Source organism: Colletotrichum spaethianum (assembly GCF_022836535.1).
Source record: "Colletotrichum spaethianum MAFF 239500 DNA, contig21, whole genome shotgun sequence".
NCBI lineage: Eukaryota > Fungi > Ascomycota > Sordariomycetes > Glomerellales > Glomerellaceae > Colletotrichum > Colletotrichum spaethianum.
This window is the reverse complement of record NW_026054791.1, coordinates 570,832-590,251: the sequence shown is the minus strand read 5'-3', so window position 1 is coordinate 590,251 and position 19,420 is coordinate 570,832. Positions and strand designations below refer to the sequence as shown.

Sequence of the window (19,420 nt, the reverse complement as noted above, 5' to 3'; positions counted from 1 at the left end):
GGGACGCGTTAAGAGAAAGAAGTGTTGTATATGTGATGATGGTTTGTGCAATGTCGTTGAGGACGGATGACCCCTGGTGGATTTCAGGAGACGCCCCGCAAAGCCATGTCTCGATAGATGAACCGAGGATACAATCGAACCACTTGGTCGAAGTGACATATAGCAACTCCCGGTATGGCTGCCTCGCGATGAACCTCGTTCTGGGTTCTGGAACCGCCGATGAAATGTCGGCGACAAAGACATCCCTTCCTGGAAGATCCTTCTCCAGATCTAAAAACAAACGCGGACACTACATGGACATGGAAATAGCGAGGACCAGAACGGGAAAGGGGACGAGGAAGATGCAGGGGTGACGCGAGAAGGCGGCATCGAGAGTGACAAGTCTGCCAGCGATGACAGCCAGTCCCTTCAATGCTTGGTTGGGGTTTCTGTCAGTGACTGGCCACCCACGAGACGCCTCGGGATAATCTGGGGAAGCACAGGGGCGGAAAACTCTAAACGACGGACGCGTTCGCGCAAACTTGCGATTGACAGTCGAGAGGGGCAATTAAAATGGTGTCATAATAAGAGTAATTAGGAAGGCCAGCATTCGGGAGGGAACCCCGACTCGGAGGACGCAGGAAGAAGACAAAAATTTGAAATGACAGGCTGCGAGAGCATGAGACGATCATCTGGAAATGGGTGGTGATTTCCGGGAGGTGAGATGAAAGCTCGGCCGGTCGTCGAGGGCAACCCCTGTTGCTCCGACCAGGCACAGCGTCTTCCCCGAAGGAGAAGCTCCCCCCAATGGGAATGCAGGACGAAGGGAGGAGACCGTTGCTGGTGGAGGCTAAAGGGGTACTTCACATGTGAGGCACCCGACGCGACGTCACTGGTACTCGCTTATCTGGCCCCCCTCGTTTCTGGCGGTCAGCTGGGTAGACCGGCGGTGCAGAACAGAAGCTGGGGGGAGCCCACCAGAGAAACAAACCGAGGCTAAACTTGGGCCATGGCCGAAAGTGTAACCGTGCGGGTGCGTGCTGCGGTAGTCGGCATGTTGTCAGCAGACTCCGACTGGAATTCTCCAGCAGCCCAGCACCCAGCACCCAGCACCCAGCACACACCATCGACAACCACACACACACTCCGCAGCACCCAGGAACCCGAATCTAACCACATGTCGCGGCTCTTAACAATACTACCAGCAGGTGGCATTTGACCAGGAACGCGTATGATGGCCGCCATTCTCCGCACGCCGAATACATAACAATAAACCCCGTTCTTTTTCCCTCTCATTTCCCTCCGCCTGGGGCACTTCAATGCCGACGTATTGACGACCTGCCGCTGCCCGCAACTTCCTAAATGTCCGCCGCCGCAGATATGTCGTCCCTCAATGGCTCCTACACGGCGACCTTGAGTCCCACGGTCGCCTCCTCCGATACCACTGCCACGTTTCCTCCGCACATGCTCGCAAGCTCCATCTCGTCTCTCTCTTCCTCGACCTCATCACGCCACACTTCCCAGATCTCAAAGACCTATCGCCAGGCCTCGACTCTGTTCCTCACGCGTCGTCTACCCGAGGCCCTGTCGACCATCCTGCCATTGATCACCCCGCCGCCGGGACAGTCAGAAGACGGCACAACCGAACCAGCGCCTGTCGCGAGGGCGTCGCGATCCACGAGGATCAAGGTCTGGAGCTTGTATCTGACGACGCTCAACGCAATCGTCGAACTGGAGCCGGACGAGGGAAAGGATGCGTTCGGTAGCCAGGAGTGGCGGTCGCTCTGCTCCAAGGTTAGGGAGGGGGAGGTGTGGGAAGAGGTTGTACGCAACGGATACCACGGCGTCGAGAGCGACGTCGACTCGGACGTTGTCATCAACCTGTAAGTCACACCTCTAGCCATTGTTTTCGTCGAGCAGAAGCTAACAGATTCGCAGCGCCACACTCTTGTTAGCCCACGCCCGGACACAGGAATTAAATCAAAGGAAGCTGGAGAGCTATCTTGCAGCATCTACCTCACCAAATCTGGACCTCTCGAAGCGGTTCTCGGACTCGCCCTCGCCATCACCACGGCTGAACCGGCATAAGTCTCCGACCAAGGCCACGAGTGGAGCAGATACGCCGAGGGACCTCAATGCGCGGGTCAAGATTCTTGAGCTGTATACGCTGCACGTGCTGATCCGCAATAACGAATGGGATTATGCCCGTGAATTTATCAGCGTGAGCTCAGTATTAGACGATGAACGCCGTGAAGCGTTCTTGCAAGCTTTGCAAAGCCTGCAGGAGGAACAGCAGGAACAGGAGAGGCACGAGACAGAAGAGCGCCGCCGGCAGGAGGAGCAACTGCGGCGCGACATTGAAGAGGCTAAGAAACTGCGAGCCGAAAACGAAGAAAGAGAACGCCGAAGGCTAGAAGAAGAGAGGGTACGGCGAGAAGGGGCTGAAGGGGACTACGGCATCGAGAAGACAGCGAGCAGAGCAGGCTCGAGCAAGGCGGGGTCGAGCAAGGGACGTCATGCGAGGGCCGTTTCCAACGCCTCGGGGTCCAACTCAAATCCGAAAATGCCCGTCTCCCGGGCGAAAGGAAAATCGTCGGCCACGCCAACGTTTGGGACGAGGGCGTCAATGGTTTTGTCTCGCATGCGCGAGATGATAGACCAGCTGGGAGCATCATTTAAGACGAACCCCATGCTGCTAATGCGGCTTGTGGCCTTCATTTTGGGATTGGTCGTCATGTTTGGGCAGAAGAACGTCCGAGAACGGATACAGCGAGTGCTAGGTAATGGTTGGAACAAGGTCATGGCGACTGCGGGAATGGGAGTCAAGGTTAGCTACATATGATCACGACGGGTACCGGCTAGCTTTGACTTCACTGTACTATACGAATTTGGATGAACAATGGCCGTAATTGTCTGTGGCCTTTTTTATATTGACGCAAAACGAAGCATTTGTCGCAACTTTGAGACTATCATTTCTGACCATCGCCAACGAAGCCCCGATGTTTCCTCCACGATCTGTGACAACAGACGCCCAAACGCCAGACAATGCAAGATCCCATTTCCCGTAAAACTCGTAGCCGTATCCATCTTGCCAAAACCACACCGGTGCCCATACCCGGGCGACGCAGGGACTAGTACGTCGCCGTCCGATTGGTCTTTTTCTGGTAGAATAAGTCGGTCCTGGAACTGCCGAGGTTTATGATTTTGGGGCAGCCGTCGCGGTCCTTCTCGAGACGTGTGCACTCGAAGCAGTAGAAGGCGTCCGAGATGCCCTCGCCGCCGCAGACGACGCACTTGTTCTGGTAGTTGCCAAAGGAGCATTCGTCGCAGATGCGGACGAGGGTCGTCGGACGTACGTAGGAGTCGCAGACGGGGCATTTGCCGTCGCACTTGTCGCAGAGACGGCCGATAGCGATGCCGGCCTGCTTGCGGCACATGACGAGATCACTGGCAGTCGGGCGTTAGCTTGGTGTCTGTGGATAGGAGAAGTGAATCGACTTACGGATGATGGCGCGACATTTTGGGCGATTTCTGGGAAGAATACCTCGAAAAGGAGTGATTCGGCTGACGAGAGGTTCTTCAAGTAGCTAGAGTTGACGGTCGCAAGTTTTGGCACCGCGATGCTGGAAAGAAGTTCGCGCTGGTCAGCCTTGCCACAACTTCTCCGAGCTTCTCTTCCCATCATTGGTACGGACCCTTGTCTGATCCGGCCGAAGTGGGGTAGCCAACGGCACCCTGCCTCTGAGTGGCCGAACCCCGCTGACAAACCTCAGCCTTGGAGCTCGAACTGGAGCTCCTGAGCTTAAGGATACCACGGCTCAAGGGCGCATTCACTCTACCTGCCCACACTAAACTCTATAATCTCGCCGCTTCATTAGACACCGTCGTATCACTAAAATCAATTTTGCGGCTTTGCGCGACAAGAACATGGCGACGGTGACAGAGTACGGCGCCCATGGCTCCCTCGGGACGGACGAGAAGCTTACAGAATCCAGGGCGCCCGCCAACACAATCAACCCGGGACCAATGAGCCCCGAAGCCGAGGCCACACAGAAGCGAAAGGCGTCAATAGACTCGGTCGATGGCGACAGTTCGTCGAAACGACCGAAAATTGAGGAAGGCGACCACCGCGACCCGCCTACACAGGACTCGACAGTCTCACCGACGAGCTCGAGGCCGCGGGATGGAGATGCAGGTGCAAACACAACTCGACGAGCGCCGTTGTCAAGAGATGAGGAGAAGAAGCGGGGTAAACGGTTGTTTGGCGGTCTTCTCAGTACCTTGAGCCAGACCAACACCAGCTCCCAGCACAAGAAGCGCAGGGAAATAGAGCAGCGGCAGCATGAGAAGGCGCAAAAGCAAAGAGCGGAAGACGAAAAGCGAAGAACTGAGAAGCTCGCGCGGATTACCGAGGCAAGATGGCGGGAGCAAATCAAGTTCGACGAGAAGGCTGTTCGTGGTGGTTCCTCCCTCGTGAGCATGGTACAACGACTGACCCTTCTCTAGATGAAAAGCCGGCATGCGAGTATGCTCGCGATGGCACATTCTCTCAGAACTAAAGCAGCGCCACCGATTGTAAGCTCTTCTGACCGCGAAGACCAAAACGCATGCTAACAGCATTTAGTACTACCGGCCGTGGAAGCTCACGAAAGAGCAAGAGGACGAGGTCGACGACCAGATTCAGGATGCCAGGGCGGTTATAGCAAGAGAGACGGAAGCTTTCAGAGTCCGCAAGGAAGAGCACGAGCAGCGTTACGGCCAAAGCAGGCCGTCCACGAGAGATGAGGCGCCTACACACGCAGTTCCCGCAAACTCGACGAAGGCACCTTCAGAGCCCCCGGTGGAAGCTTCCCCGGAAGCCCCAACAGCCACAAACAATGTGCCTTCTCCACATCAGCATGATGAACCCGGCGATGTCGTTGAGGATGCTGAGGATATGGTTATTTACTGATGCTGACGGACCGGGTGGGCTTCGTCGTTTTTTGCTCTTTATTTTCCCTTTTCCCCGTACGGCTAACTCCATTGCCATTTCTATACTTTAATTATCGCCGTTCATTGGCGGCATGGGCGTGTGGTGTTCTTCACTTTTGCGAGGGATGATCAAAAAGTTGGGGACATGATACCAAACGGAGTTTAAAGCGGCATTTACTTAGGAAAGATATCCACGACAAACCAGATATTCGAAACCGAGACTAGGTTCAGAGCATTTCCTGCCGGTTGTGGACTCACTAAGTCGAGGCAGGTCTCTGTCTCCAGTATAGTAGTGACGTGCTGGTGCTCAAGCTGGTGGGACCATTGCTTGAAAGCCTCATCTCATGCTGATGGACTGACAAACCTACTCGGTCTTTCAAGGATTAAATCTATTCATTTACGGTTTTGCGATCTGCAACCTTCCCAACCTTTTTATGTGATACCTATAGTGGTGGTGTCGTTTGTGCCGTTAGACGTTGGGAGACGCGGGGCGAGTCCCATGTATCGCCTAGAGCTTCTGTTCCTGAGCCGAGGCATCTTAGGTGCGCAGACTGGGCGCTAAGACGATTCCATCCAAGGACTCCGAGAGACAGCAATGCAAGGCCCCGCGCGGGTGGGCTCCCCGGCCACGCCGTTCGCCAATGCCGCCGCTCGACTCGGTCCCCTCGGCCATGTGCTGCCCCGCTTCTCAATGGAAGTGGTCCATGATTGAACCATAGAACTGAGGACCTCGAAACCTCGCGCAGCTAGGCCGAGGCCCGATACACCATTCAGTGCTCGCATGGCTGCTAGATTATGTAGCTTTTAGTCTACTGCGGAGTTGAGTGGAATTTGACAGAGCTACCATGACTCAGGGTCGGACGAATTGCAGGTTCACGTAACCAATTGGGTTCACCAGTGATCTCCGTCATCGAGGTGCATCATGTCTCCGCAGCAACGTCTCCTTCAGATGCCCCCCATGGGTTTGAGTTGGCGCCTGCAACAAGGGTATCTCCTTGGCAGTCGTTGAAGTACTGAGCCCGCATATAAGTCCGTTGCTGCCCTCCTCGCTGAGCTAGCTGCCCGCCCTGCGTTGTTGTCTCTGACAGACACATCACGACACATACACACACATCTGCACTATGGCTGTCGACAAGATCGCCCCCAACGACCCGCGGGTCGAGCGCAAGCAGGCCGAGGTCAGGGGCAAGACCTACTCCTACCTCTACGGCAAGCCCGAGGGCACCCCGAAGGGCACCGTCGTCCTCATCCACGGCTGGCCCGACATCTCGCTCGGCTGGCGCTACCAGTTTCCTTTCTTCCTCTCGCAGGGCTACCAGGTAGTCGCGCCGGACTGCCTCGGCTACGGTCACACGTCGTCGCCCGAGAAGCTCGAGGAGTGGTCCCTCAAGAACATGTCGGACGACGTCAAGGCGCTGTGCGACCAGATCGCGCCCGGCGAGCAGATCATTCTCGGCGGCCACGACTGGGGCGGTGCGCTCGTCTGGCGCGTCGCCATGTGGCACCCGGACCTCATCAAGGGCGTCTTCAGCGTCTGCACGCCGTACAACGCGCCAACGACCGCCTGGTTTGACCTCGCCGACGTCATCGCCGCCGGGCGCCTCACCAACTTCAAGTACCAGCTGCAGCTGCGCAGCCCCGAGGTCGAGGAGAAGCTTACGAAGTCCGAGGACATCCGCCAGTTCCTGCAGGGCATGTACGGCGGCCGGGGTCCCAACGGCGAGCTCGCCTTCACCACGGAGCGGGGCGTCGTCTTTGAGAACCTTGGCAAGATCGGCCCCACGCCCCTGCTGTCGCAGGAGGAGGTCGACTACTACGTCGAGAACTACGAGAAGAGCGGCCTGCGCGGGCCGCTGAACTGGTACCGCACGCGCAAGATCAACTACGAGGACGAGCTGCCGCTGGCGGAGAAGGCGCAGAAGGAGGGCGAATACAAGGTCACGCCGCCGAGTCTGTTCATCTCCGCCAGCAAGGACGCGGCGCTGCCGCCGGCCATGGCGGCGGGCATGGACAAGCACTTTGTGGACCTGACGCGGGGCGAGGTAACGGCATCGCACTGGGCGCTGTGGGAGGCGCCCGAGGAGGTGAACAAGCAGATCAAGCAGTGGCTCGAGACCAAGGTCGAAAAGCAGCCGACGGCGTCGTTGTGAGTTCTGGATTTCGAGAGGAAGCGGCTCAAGGCACCGCGTTGGATTAACGTTAGCGTTTTCGATGACAGGCAGGGACAATTGAATCACACGGTCAGAACGATTAGTGAACAAATCATGAATAATGTTGCCAGCCACGGCTAGCTCTCTCTATCTTTCTCTGACCCTTTTCGTGAGCCATATCTCTTTATTACGAGCTACCTATAAGCAGCATGCAGTGAGCGTGTGGCATGCGACGCCATTGTCGGCGCGTGATCAACCAGCCTTGCGAGCATGATCCGCAGTCTCTGGCCATTTGTGGCCGTCGTAATCGGGCTTGCCTCTTGCTTCCTGTGCGTCGTGTTGGTACGTAACACTCGGGGTTTCTTACTCGCCTTCCTGCGTGCGAACTACCAGCTGACTGGCTGCTTGACAACCGGTTTGTACGTCTTCAAAGGTTCGCCATATCATCAACATCCGTAGTCTGGCCAAGCACGTTGGGCAAACCTCGTTGATCTCTCAACATCGGCGCGGCGCTGATTGCGAATTGTTTCTATAGTCCATGCATCGCTCGCAGTCCTCACTTCAGCGTAAACTTTTGCCCGGCAACGGAGGGCGCGGCGCCCTTTGCCTTCTTGTTGGGCTTCCCGCACGAGGCGCACGAGTCGGCCCTGTAGGCGCACGACTGGCAGAGGGCGTGGCCCTGGGAGACCTTTGTCTTGCACTTTGAGCAAGCGCTCGAGTACTGTGCGTAGGGATTCTTGGCGGCCTTGGAGAGGAGCTTGCTCTTGCCGATGCTTGTGGAGCCCAGCGTGGGTTTGGAGGAGGATGACGAAGAAGACGAGGAGCCGTGGTAGATCTCGGACTTCTTCTTGACGGAGGGCGTTGCGAGCGTCGTTGAGCCCTTGCCAAGCTTCTGGCACTTTGTGCAAACCATTGTGGACGGTTCAAGATGGTGCGTAAGGGAATCGTCGAGGATGCGTCGTCGTTCGTTGATGGTGGTGCAGGAGGATGTGCTGATGATGGCGGTTGGCGATTGAAGGGACGATTCGAGATGGATCGAGTCGCGTATGGTTGGTGGCGTCGGTGATAAGGCTGAGGCTGAGGTAAGATAGTTGTGGCTTGAAGGGGAGCTGAAGAGTGACGCAACATGGCAGGGCGGTGATCAAAGGTCGCCAAACCTTTGCTTCAGTCGGGGCCCTCTCTTCCGCTGAAGTTTCCCCGGTGGGTCCGACTAGACTTCAGGGCGGAGCTAGCGCCTCGTTCAGCGTTGACGTTGTGGACGACAATACCTAGGCTGTCACGCTGTTTGGATCGCTGGCGGTAGCCACAATAGGGGCCCCTACTTTTTTTTTTTTGTCTCTCTTTCCTTTTCCATGTTTCCTCGCCATGCTGGGCAAACCAGGGTCCCAGCCACTCCGGAATTGAAACTGGATCATCTTTTGTTCAAGTTGCTCTAATGTTACGGAGGACTGTCAGGGTAGAGGTTTAGACGCGGTACAATATGTCTGATCAATCCGACGACCGAGAGTGGTGTATCCACAGGTAATCACAGACGATCGGGGGCAGCAGCTGAGGTAAATTTGGTGCGGGAGATGATGCTTAATTCCTTCCCTGGTGATGACTGGAAGGGGGCCTGGTTCGATGGTTCCAGTATTGAAAAGTCTCCATATCGTCTTCCCCTCCAACGCAGGCGTCGGTCGGCAATTGGGAGCTACGTCTGAGCGGCCATGATGACAAGCGGAGGCGGACCTAAGGGTTGGCTCGTGTCAAGGTGACGGATCCCGAGATTCCGTGCGAATGTCCGTCCGCCATACTTGTTGATGGGCGATTGGCGATTGAGATTTGGGAGTGCCTAGCGGCCGCGGGTCATGGTAACCAGTCCAGGCAGGCATTCCAGCCACCGCCGTAGCAGATGTGGCTGGAGGACGACGCAACCCGTCGGCCTTGTCCCCCACAGCCAGCCGGTACGAGGAAAGAAGGAAAGACAGTACAGTACGTAGGGATACTTTGTAGGTAGAGGGGCGTGGAGTGAGGATGAGCTGCAGCCAGTCCAGGGCAGTCAGGCCGGGGCCATCGGCCACTAAAACACGAATAGTAACATGCCCCACGTGCCCCCTTTCGGTGGACCTGGCAAAGCCGCAAAAGCGAAGGTTCGCAAGATTGCACAGCAAAACGGCACATCCAAACAGTCCCGGAACCAAGCAGCAGCAGAGCCGTGCCAGCTGGGGCCAGACGTGGATGATGCCCCACACCCACCCACGTCCAGTGGCTACCTACCACCCCGACTTCAGACAGAGCCAGATTCTTTGGCTGCTGCCCTGCGCCTACCGACGCTTGCTGCGTACGCTACCATCTTAGCTCACAGTCGTCTCGTCTCATCGCTCCCTTGCGCTGTTCCCCCCGTTCAAGCACTACCAGCACCTCAAACACGACCTTCCGCAGATCCCACCCTTCCGCGGGACGACACCTCACATCATCTCAATTCTTGGCCTCTGGTGGTCTCAAAAGTCACCCTCACCTTCACCGTTTCTTTCGAGACCGCTGCACACCAATCATAGCCACAGCGTTGCTTCGCCGTTTGATTGCATTTGCTGCTCCTCCTGCTGCTGCTGCTCTGCCACTGGAGCCGCCTCGACTGTACAGATATCTGACTACTTCCCACCTTACAGTGTCAACCTCGCCGATCCGCTACGTCTGCGCAGCTCAGCCCGTTGACGTAGCGCAAAGCCAACCACTGTGTAATCCTAATCCTGCGCCAGAAGGAGGCTGTGCTGCAACGAATACGGATTGCCGGGCCACTTCTTTTTTTGCCCACCACCTAGCTCAGCTACCAAACGCCCAGCTGCGGCGCTGCTTCCACTGCCGATTGTCGTCGTCGTTGTCGTCGTCGCCATCCAGCTGCTGCCGCTACGAATCTCACACATCGACCGTGCCGGCTTCCGAAAACCACCTACGTCCGCATTTGCGCCCGCGCCCTTTCGATTCCATCGCTCCTTTATTCATGTGTCTGTCAACGTTACGACCCTGATCCGACCACCCCGACTTCGCATGCTGGCTATTTCGAGACCGATATATTGATCGTTGAGCAACATACACCCAGTCCCCCCTGGCATGGCTGGACGTCCAACGGGAGGATCTCCAGGAGGTCCTTCCAATAATGACCTACTGCTGGATCTGGAAAACGACCACCCCGTCTACAATGGAGGGCAGCGATCTGCCGTAACCGACGACGACCTATTGCGCTACGACCAAAACCAGCCCCAAGGCCGTCCTTCTGTCTCCTATGATGACTTCGTTGGCGGCGGAGGAGGAGGCAACCAATCCCAACAGCCTTCGGCGTTGAGGCCGTTACCCGGGGGTCCTACGTCGCCTGGCACCGGCGGCGGCGCATCCTCTGGCCCATACATGCAGAGGCACTACAGCCAAACGTCGGAACTGAACAACTACCAACGATACGCCGACGATTTCGACGACTACTCGGCCGAAGGCGAATCATATTACCAGCAGGGAGGTGCCGCGGCGAGTACGAACAATGTGGGAGACCCGTCTGCCAGGGCCAACGCCCGAAACCGTAATAGCGTTCTCAGCTTGGGCGGAGGCTTGTTTGGCCGCATGAAGAACAAGTTGGGTATGGGCCAAGGGTACTCGGAGATGGACTTGCCCTTGACCGAGGCAGGAGGCAACGGACGGGCAGACTCTGGCACCAACGCGCACGCAAGACAGGGCAAGAAGATGGATATGGGCAACTTCAAGTTTGGTTTTGGTCGAAGCAAGCCGGACCCCTCGACTCTGGGCCCGAGAATGATCCATCTTAACAACCCACCTGCGAACGCTGCGAACAAGTACGTCGACAACCATATCTCGACGGCCAAGTACAACGTTGCGACCTTCCTCCCGAAATTCCTCTTCGAACAGTTTTCAAAGTTCGCCAACATCTTCTTCTTATTCACGGCGGCGCTCCAACAAATCCCCAATCTTTCGCCTACCAACAGATATACCACAATTATTCCGCTCTTCATTGTGATGATGGTCTCCGCAGGAAAGGAGCTGGTGGAGGATTACCGCAGAAAGCAGGCCGACCACCAGCTGAACACATCCAAGGCCCGCGTCTTGCGCGGCACCGCGTTCCAGGAGACGAAATGGATCAACGTCTCGGTCGGAGACATCATCCGTGTCGAATCGGAGGAGCCTTTCCCTGCTGATCTGGTCCTGCTCGCGAGTTCCGAGCCCGAAGGCCTATGTTATATCGAAACAGCTAACCTCGACGGAGAGACCAACTTGAAGATCAAGCAGGCTTTGCCCGAGACTTGCACAATGGTCAGCTCCAGCGACCTCAGCAGGCTTGGCGGCAGAATCAAGTCAGAACAGCCCAACAGCAGTCTGTACACGTACGAGGCCACCTTGACGATGCAGGCAGGTGGAGGCGAGAAGGAATTGGCCCTGAACCCCGAGCAGCTCCTGCTCCGTGGTGCTACTCTGCGCAATACTCCCTGGATCCACGGTGCGGTCGTCTTCACTGGACATGAGACAAAGCTTATGCGAAACGCCACCGCTGCGCCAATCAAGCGCACAAAAGTCGAAAAGAAGCTGAACATCCTGGTTCTGGTTCTCGTCGGCATCCTCCTTGTCCTGAGCGTCATCTGTACGGTGGGTGATCTTGTTCAGCGCAAGGTTGAGGGTGACGCCATTTCGTACCTGATGCTCGACGCAACCGGTTCTGCCAACGACATCATCCGGACGTTCTTCAAGGATATGGTCACGTACTGGGTTCTCTTCTCGTCCCTTGTGCCCATCTCGCTCTTTGTCACCCTGGAAATGGTGAAGTACTGGCACGGCATTCTCATCAACGACGACCTCGACATCTACTACGACCGGACGGATACCCCCGCCAACTGCAGAACGTCTAGTTTGGTGGAGGAGCTCGGTATGGTTGAATATGTCTTTTCCGATAAGACTGGTACTTTGACCTGCAATATGATGGAGTTTAAGCAGGCCTCGATTGGCGGAATTCAGTATGCCGAAGACGTGCCCGAAGACCTCAGAGCGACCATCCAGGACGGCGTTGAAGTTGGAATCCACGATTACAAGCGACTGGCGGAGAACCTCAAGAGCCATGAGACGGCCCCTGTGATCGACCACTTTCTGGCTCTGTTGGCTACCTGCCACACTGTCATTCCCGAGAGAAGTGATGAAAAGGGCGGCAAGATCAAATACCAAGCTGCCTCGCCCGACGAGGGTGCTCTTGTTGAGGGTGCCGCTCAACTCGGATACGTCTTTACCGATCGCAAGCCAAGGTCTGTATTCATCGAGGCAGGAGGACGCGAGCTCGAGTATGAGCTCCTAGCCGTTTGCGAATTCAACTCCACCAGGAAGCGTATGTCGACCATCTACCGGTGCCCTGATGGAAAGGTCCGCGTCTACTGTAAGGGTGCCGATACCGTCATTCTCGAGCGCCTGAACGACCAGAACCCGCACGTCGAAGCCACTCTGCGCCATCTAGAAGAATATGCCTCTGAGGGTCTCCGAACGCTCTGCCTCGCGATGCGCGAAGTCCCCGAGCAAGAGTTCCAGGAATGGTTCCAGATATTCGAAAAGGCCGGCACCACCGTTGGCGGTAACCGTGCAGACGAGCTGGACAAGGCGGCCGAGATCATTGAGCGCGACTTTTACCTTCTGGGAGCGACCGCTATTGAGGATCGTCTTCAGGACGGTGTCCCCGAGACCATTCACACTCTCCAGCAAGCCAACATCAAGGTGTGGGTGTTGACGGGCGATCGCCAGGAGACCGCTATCAATATTGGCATGAGTTGCAAGTTGCTTAGTGAGGACATGATGCTTCTGATTGTCAACGAAGAGAGCGCGGAAGCAACGCGCGACAACATTCAAAAGAAGCTCGACGCCATCCGGACCCAAGGCGACGGCACGATTGAAACGGAAACCCTGGCTCTCATCATCGATGGCAAGTCTCTAACCTACGCCTTGGAGAAGGACCTCGAAAAGCAGTTCCTCGACCTGGCCATCATGTGTAAGGCCGTCATCTGCTGCCGTGTTTCTCCCCTGCAGAAGGCTCTTGTTGTCAAGCTGGTCAAGAAGTATCAGAAGGAATCCATCCTGCTCGCTATTGGCGACGGCGCGAACGATGTCTCCATGATCCAGGCCGCCCACATTGGTGTGGGTATCAGCGGTATGGAAGGCCTCCAGGCCGCCCGAAGTGCCGATGTATCCATTGGCCAGTTCCGGTACCTGAGGAAGCTGTTGTTGGTGCACGGCGCCTGGAGCTACCAACGCGTCGCCAAGACCATCCTCTTCTCCTTTTACAAGAACATTACCTTGTACATGACGCAGTTTTGGGTAAGTCCTTCTATATTCCCTCGCGTCGTCGATGTTGCTAACCTAGCCAGTACACCTTCCAAAACGTCTTCTCTGGTGCGGTCATTTACGAGTCCTGGACGCTCTCCTTCTACAACGTCTTCTACACCGTCTTGCCTCCGCTCGCCCTGGGTATCCTAGACCAGTTCATCTCGGCAAGACTCCTCGACCGCTACCCGCAGTTGTACACCATGGGCCAGCAGAATCAGTTCTTCAAGATCAAGATCTTCGCCGAATGGGTCGCCAACGCTGTCTACCATTCCATCATCCTCTACGTCTTTGGCGAGCTCATTTGGTACGGCGACCTGATCCAGGGCGACGGACAAATCGCTGGCCACTGGGTTTGGGGCACAGCGCTTTACGCTGCTGTTCTCCTTACTGTCCTTGGCAAGGCGGCCCTGATAACGAATAACTGGACCAAGTACCATGTCATCGCCATCCCCGGCAGTATGATCGTCTGGTGGGGCTTCATCGCTCTTTATGGCACCGTCGCGCCCATGATTCCCTTCTCGGCCGAGTACCACGGCGTCATTCCCAAGCTGTACAGCAGCCCCGTCTTCTGGTTGCAGACCTTCTCGCTAGCGATTATGTGTCTCCTGCGAGACTTTGCATGGAAGTTCGCCAAGCGCATGTACATGCCGCAGACGTACCACCACATCCAGGAGATCCAGAAGTACAACATTCAAGATTACAGACCAAGGTATGCAGATATTCATCTTGTCGTCGATTTTGGAGTAACTCGCTAACGCATTCCAGAATGGAGCAATTCCAAAAGGCGATTCGCAAGGTGCGCCAAGTCCAGCGCATGCGCAAGCAGCGCGGCTACGCATTCTCCCAGGCAGACGAGAGTCAGACGAGGGTGCTTCAGGCATACGACACTACCCAACACCGCGGACGGTATGGCGAAATGGCCAGCTCGAGACCTAACGGAAGGTAGCCGCCTGCTCTGCTTTACTCTCTTTTACCATGCTGCTGTCACCCACCGCCGTGTGCCGGGGTGGGGCAAAGGAGACGCGAAGCCTATGATGATTACGACTCGAAAGGGGGAGGGAGGGCCGGCTGCGTTGATTTTGATGCTCGGGGAAAGGCTTATCCCCCAAACGCAATGGTAATGCCAACAGTAGCGACGACAGCACGATGTAAAGTTTTGTGTCTTTTTTTTACTATTATTATATGCATGGTCGGGAACCTTCTCCGTCATCCGGGGATGGGATATTCCCAATGGGCTGGCGTTTGTAAAGCCATTCTCATGGTTGTTTTTTGTACTGCTCTATGTAGGCCTTCTTCGCTTTTTCACTTCCTCCGTGTTGTCGTTTTTTGCGATACGCTCACATACAAAACACATTGAAAGATCAGGCCGTAGGGGATTGCGTCATTTAGGTATGCGCCCCAGGGAAGAGAATGACTTGGTGCGATGGAAAAAGGCAGAGACGGTCGACGGAAAGAAGAGTTTGTCACAGCTGCGGCAGGTCCGAGGAGGGGAGGGGAGGAGATAGCCCGACGGATAACGCAGGTGGAATGAAACAAAGAATTTCCGTTTTCAAAATCAGCTTCCCCCCCCCCTCTCCCCAAAATACCTCTTTGCTTTTTTGTTTAGGAGGCGGCGGGCGTTTTTTGGTCCATGTACCTCGGATGATGAATTGGTCCACAACATTCTCCGCGCTTTATTTCTCGATCATTGCCTCGATGATGTATGTGGTGCATGCCTTGTCTGAGGACGTGTATCTCGGGACTCCAACCCGGCGGCTCAGATCAGACCCACATGATGCTTGACGACGCGATACAGCAAAGTTAAACCCTGTCATGTTGATATCTGAAATTCCTGTTTGGGCTTGGTGACCGACTAAGGAGGGGACATGAACTATAACCACGAAGAGAAACAACATCCACCGCTTACGCAACGCACCCCTAGTCCGTTGCGAAGCGGTCTGTGAATCTAAACGTCTTCAGACCCTCCTTGAAGTCATCCACCACCACGTTCACTTCGCTGGACGAGTAGACGCCCTCGCCAGCCTTGACACCGAGCGCGGCTGACTCGGTCAGAGCTTTGCCGACACCGCCAACGGGCTTACCCCATCTGTAGGAGTCGATGACCAGCTGCGCGGGTCGACCTGCCGGGTAGAGGGGAGAAGACTTGATGGTTCCGTCAAACAGACCCTGTGCACCGCTCGCCACGACGACGCCGTCGAAGGATGTAGCGTCTGCCTGTGCGTATGTCATGTCGACGCCGTCCACCAGCCTCTCGGCGATGACAGTCACCAAGACGCCATCGGCGGCGAATACGTCCTTCAACTCCTTGCCTTGGCTCACGGAACCGTCGGCCGACAGACTTGCGAGCACACCAATCTTCAAGGTGGCGATTGTGGGCAGCTTCTCGCCGAAGATGGAGAGGCCCTTGGTGGTGTTGTCGTGGTAGTACTGCGCATCAGGCTCCAGTTTATCCAGGCCCAAAGCATCAGCAACGCGGTTTGCAACATCGTTGGAGACCTTGTTGAGCTGCGCAAGCACGTTCTGCTTGACCTCGTCCGACTCGAGGTGGCTGGTCTCGAAGCGGATGGCATTGATGAGGAACTGTTGCTCAATGGGCGTCAGGGAGTTATAGAAGAGACGCGGCTGAGACCAGTGGTCCGAGAAGCTGTCAGAGATCTCGCGCACCAGATGGCCGTTGTTAGTGCGACCTGGTGCTGTGAAGAATCCGTTGCCCTGGGTCTGGTTTGCCTGTTTGGGCAGACCCTTGTTCAGCGTGTTTGGAGAGTCTGTTACGGTTAGTGTACTTCAGTATAAGCTCGGGCTGGTCACTTACAAGAGTTCCGGTTGCGGTGGATGAAATTCTGGGCGGCGCCATCCCGGTTGTTGTTGTGGATGGGAGTGATGGGGCGGTTGATCGGCAGCTGCTCGAAATTGGGTCCGCCGTGACGGTTGATCTGAGTATCCAGGTACGAGAAGATGCGGCCCTGCAGCAGAGGGTCTTCGGTGAAGTCAATGCCCCTGACGATGTGTCCGGGTTGGAACTGCCATGGGTTAGCTGCGCCTACACAACGAGGCTCGGGCACGCACCATAATCTGCTCAGTCTCAGCAAAGTAATTAACAGGGTTGGCGTCCAGCTTCATCTTGCCGAGCTTCTGGAGTGGCGCAATTTCCTCCGGGACAATCTTGGTCGGGTCCAAAAGGTCGAAGCCGTACTTGAGAGTATCCTCCTCCTCGAAGACCTGAACGCACAGCTCCCACTCGGGGCCGTTGCCCGACTCAATGGCATCCCAGAGATCCTGACGGTGATAGTCGGCATTTTTGCCAGAAACGATTTGGGCCTCTTCCCAGACCAAGCTGGCCTTGCCCTGCAATGTCTTCCAGTGCCACTTGATGAGCTTCGAATTGCCGTCATCCGTTACTGCGCGGAACGTATGCACACCAAAGCCGTCCTGGCAGTGTTAGCGAAAGCTTTTAATTAGGCGATGATTCCACTCACCATGTGTCGATAGCTTCTCGGGATGCCGTAACCAGCCATTGCCCAAAATAAGGTGTGGAGGGTGCTGGTCTGAGAGCTGAAGAAGTCCCACGCAGAATCATGGGCCGTGGCAGCTTGAGGGATCTCGTTGTCACCGCGAGGCTTCCTGTAGGGGTTGTATATAAGCAAAGGCCTCAGCTGACCGAAATGAACCTTGTGGGCTCTTACACTGCGTGGATCAAGTCCGGAAACTGAATAGCATCTTGAATGAAAAAGACAGGAATGTTGTTTCCCACAATGTCGAAATTACCCTCGTCAGTGAAGCTATTGTCGTCGTCAGCCTATGTCATAGTTTACCTCGAACGAATAGATACGCACAATCGGGTGGCGAAGCCGTGTACATCTCTCGCAGTATCGGCACTTCCTCTCGAACCAGCAACAGTAGAGAACCGCACAAATGTAGACGTCTGCTTGCCTGCCTCGCCCAAAAAAGAGGCGGCAGTGAGGTTGCTGTAGTCGCCGTAGCTCGTGAAAGTGCCATAAGCACCAGCACCTCGGGCGTGGACAGCTCGTTCGGGAACCTACAGACAAGAGGTTAACTAGAGCGATCAACAGAGCTAGTTTGCACAGCAACGTACTCTCTCGTGGTCGAAGTGGGTAATCTTCTGGCGGAAGATGAAGTCCTCGAGCAGAGTCGAACCTCGGACACCGGCCTTCAAGCTCACTTGGTCCTCAATGGGGCCGCCGACGTCGGATGTAAGGTACGGGTCGCCCGAAGAGTCATCGACCTCGTAGTCGGTGAGATGCTCGCGCGAGCCGCCGCCGTCGGTTCGTGTTCTGATGTTGGCCGGATCTGCAAAGGGGCAGCCTGCAGAAGAGAGGGTGGCCAGGCCAAGACCGGCCAGCAGGAGGGTTGTATGCATATTGGGGTGGGCAAACACAGTGATGCCGTTATGCTTGCTCAGGACGCACCTCTGGTGTAAGACTAGACAGAACAAGCTTATCCTTTTGTCTTCGATAGGGAAGGAGGGTGACCGGAAAGCCGCTGAGCAAGAGAAGAACCAAGGGATGGAAGGCTACTTATGGGCTCCAGAGGCTTGGTTGACAGGCGGAGCTCTGTCCGAGCTACGGACAGACAGCATGGCATGGAAGAGATCGCGATAGACCCATCAGAGGTCTGGATCGGGAAGAGAACGACTCTTGCCGGTGCACAAGCGCAAGGATTGTATTGCTCCTGCTCATAACCCTAGACATGGGAGGGGACCGGGTAGGAGAGCTGCACCAGGCCGAAGTACACTGGTACTGCTTGCCCATAACAAAACCACATCCACACATCCCGAGAAGACGAGTATAGCGCGCCGCCGCCGCCCTCTTACGAAGCAAGAGTGATAGCATCATAATCGTCCTATACCAGGTAAGTAGCTCCCCCCCACAGAGAGTGGGCTGGGGCAGGAGAAAAGAGGGTGGATACAACGTTGTCAGATTAGAAAACACGTTGTTGTGATTCATCCGGGAGGTGTCCGTGGCCCCGGAAGCTCTGATGTTTGTGTGCTGGTAGCTTGGCTTGGCTGCATTTGTGCCTCAAGGTCGAGGCCGACATAGACTTCTATGGTGCGACTAGATGTAAGCCAGCCACGCGAAGAGACTAAGGCAGTCTAAAGCAGCTTCCATCGCCTCTTTTTTCTTATAATCATGACAACCCAGCCTCTAGGAAATCGGATGAAACGTACAACGCTGACGGGAGCGGCGAAGAAGAAAGGGACAGTGTGGATGATATAAAGACTGAGATATCGAATGACGCCCCCCTACTCAGCCCATTTACTCCCTTTTTTCTTTCTTATTTCCGTTTCGCCCACGTGCTGGCACCTTGCGAAACAAGGTTGCATCTAGACAGCAATAATGGGCCTGAGCCCGGTCTGAGATGGTGTGGTGAAGCACCAAAGGGCAATGGAACGTGGTTGGCGAGGAGTTGGAGAGGGATTACGGGTGGTTAGCCTCAATAAGACAAGTCCGTGGTATGCAAAGCGAGCGGAAAGTAGATGTGGCTGCGTAGATCGCAGCCAGTGGGACGGGGAGAGGCAGATGATGCCATCATCTCAAGTCTGTGCGAGCCTGTGCCTCAATGAGAGGCTGGCGCCCCGTCGTAAGCTTTCTTTTTGTTGGCTTAGAAGCCCTGATGCGAGGCAAATGCAGAACGCGCAAGCGATCACGCTGTCTTGTGAGATTTATGCGACTCTGGGGGTGAGGCGAGGCCAAGCAACGGCCAGTCATCATCGCGACGTACGTAGAGTCGCATTTGGAAGCATTTGACCTTGAGAAGAGCCACGGCGAAATTGCGAACGTTGCCTACCCACTTGCTCTCGTCCATGACGACAGGTCAGGCACCGATGTGAATTGGGACTGATATGCCCGGTCCTTACGTATGGCCGGGATATTTGCTCAGATGAAAAGCCCTCCGGGGACCCTCGTCGAGACGAGGTCTAGCATGCGGTCTGGAAAGATATCACCCACTTGTGACAAGAAAAG

General features: G+C 55.8%; 6 protein-coding genes across 6 annotated transcripts; 4 read left to right on the top strand and 2 right to left on the bottom strand.

Annotated features, from left to right (window-relative positions):
- Nucleotides 1-1,341: 1,341 nt before the first annotated feature.
- ColSpa_08123 (uncharacterized protein) lies at nucleotides 1,342-2,821 on the top strand (the record flags this gene model as incomplete). Its single annotated transcript, XM_049274335.1, has 2 exons — nucleotides 1,342-1,862; nucleotides 1,918-2,821. The coding sequence occupies 2 exons, from the start codon at nucleotides 1,342-1,344 to the stop codon at nucleotides 2,819-2,821; spliced, it is 1,425 nt and encodes a 474-aa protein (XP_049130292.1).
- Nucleotides 2,822-3,110: 289 nt separating this feature from the next.
- ColSpa_08122 (PHD finger-like domain-containing protein 5B) lies at nucleotides 3,111-3,498 on the bottom strand (the record flags this gene model as incomplete). The annotated part of the gene is made up of 2 exons (XM_049274334.1): nucleotides 3,111-3,426; nucleotides 3,482-3,498. 2 exons carry the CDS (start codon nucleotides 3,496-3,498, stop codon nucleotides 3,111-3,113), a joined length of 333 nt encoding a protein of 110 aa, XP_049130291.1.
- Nucleotides 3,499-3,906: 408 nt separating this feature from the next.
- On the top strand, nucleotides 3,907-4,930 carry ColSpa_08121 (uncharacterized protein; the record flags this gene model as incomplete). Its single annotated transcript, XM_049274333.1, has 2 exons — nucleotides 3,907-4,452; nucleotides 4,604-4,930. The coding sequence occupies 2 exons, from the start codon at nucleotides 3,907-3,909 to the stop codon at nucleotides 4,928-4,930; spliced, it is 873 nt and encodes a 290-aa protein (XP_049130290.1).
- Nucleotides 4,931-6,071: 1,141 nt separating this feature from the next.
- On the top strand, nucleotides 6,072-7,100 carry ColSpa_08120 (bifunctional epoxide hydrolase 2; the record flags this gene model as incomplete). Its single annotated transcript, XM_049274332.1, has 1 exon — nucleotides 6,072-7,100. One exon carries the CDS (start codon nucleotides 6,072-6,074, stop codon nucleotides 7,098-7,100), a length of 1,029 nt encoding a protein of 342 aa, XP_049130289.1.
- Nucleotides 7,101-7,656: 556 nt separating this feature from the next.
- ColSpa_08119 (cysteine-rich PDZ-binding protein) lies at nucleotides 7,657-8,013 on the bottom strand (the record flags this gene model as incomplete). The annotated part of the gene is made up of 1 exon (XM_049274331.1): nucleotides 7,657-8,013. One exon carries the CDS (start codon nucleotides 8,011-8,013, stop codon nucleotides 7,657-7,659), a length of 357 nt encoding a protein of 118 aa, XP_049130288.1.
- A 2,177-nt stretch (nucleotides 8,014-10,190) lies between these two features.
- ColSpa_08118 (putative phospholipid-transporting ATPase NEO1) lies at nucleotides 10,191-14,385 on the top strand (the record flags this gene model as incomplete). Its single annotated transcript, XM_049274330.1, has 4 exons — nucleotides 10,191-12,693; nucleotides 12,994-13,430; nucleotides 13,481-14,148; nucleotides 14,205-14,385. The coding sequence occupies 4 exons, from the start codon at nucleotides 10,191-10,193 to the stop codon at nucleotides 14,383-14,385; spliced, it is 3,789 nt and encodes a 1,262-aa protein (XP_049130287.1).
- Between the last annotated feature and the right edge of the window lie 5,035 nt (nucleotides 14,386-19,420).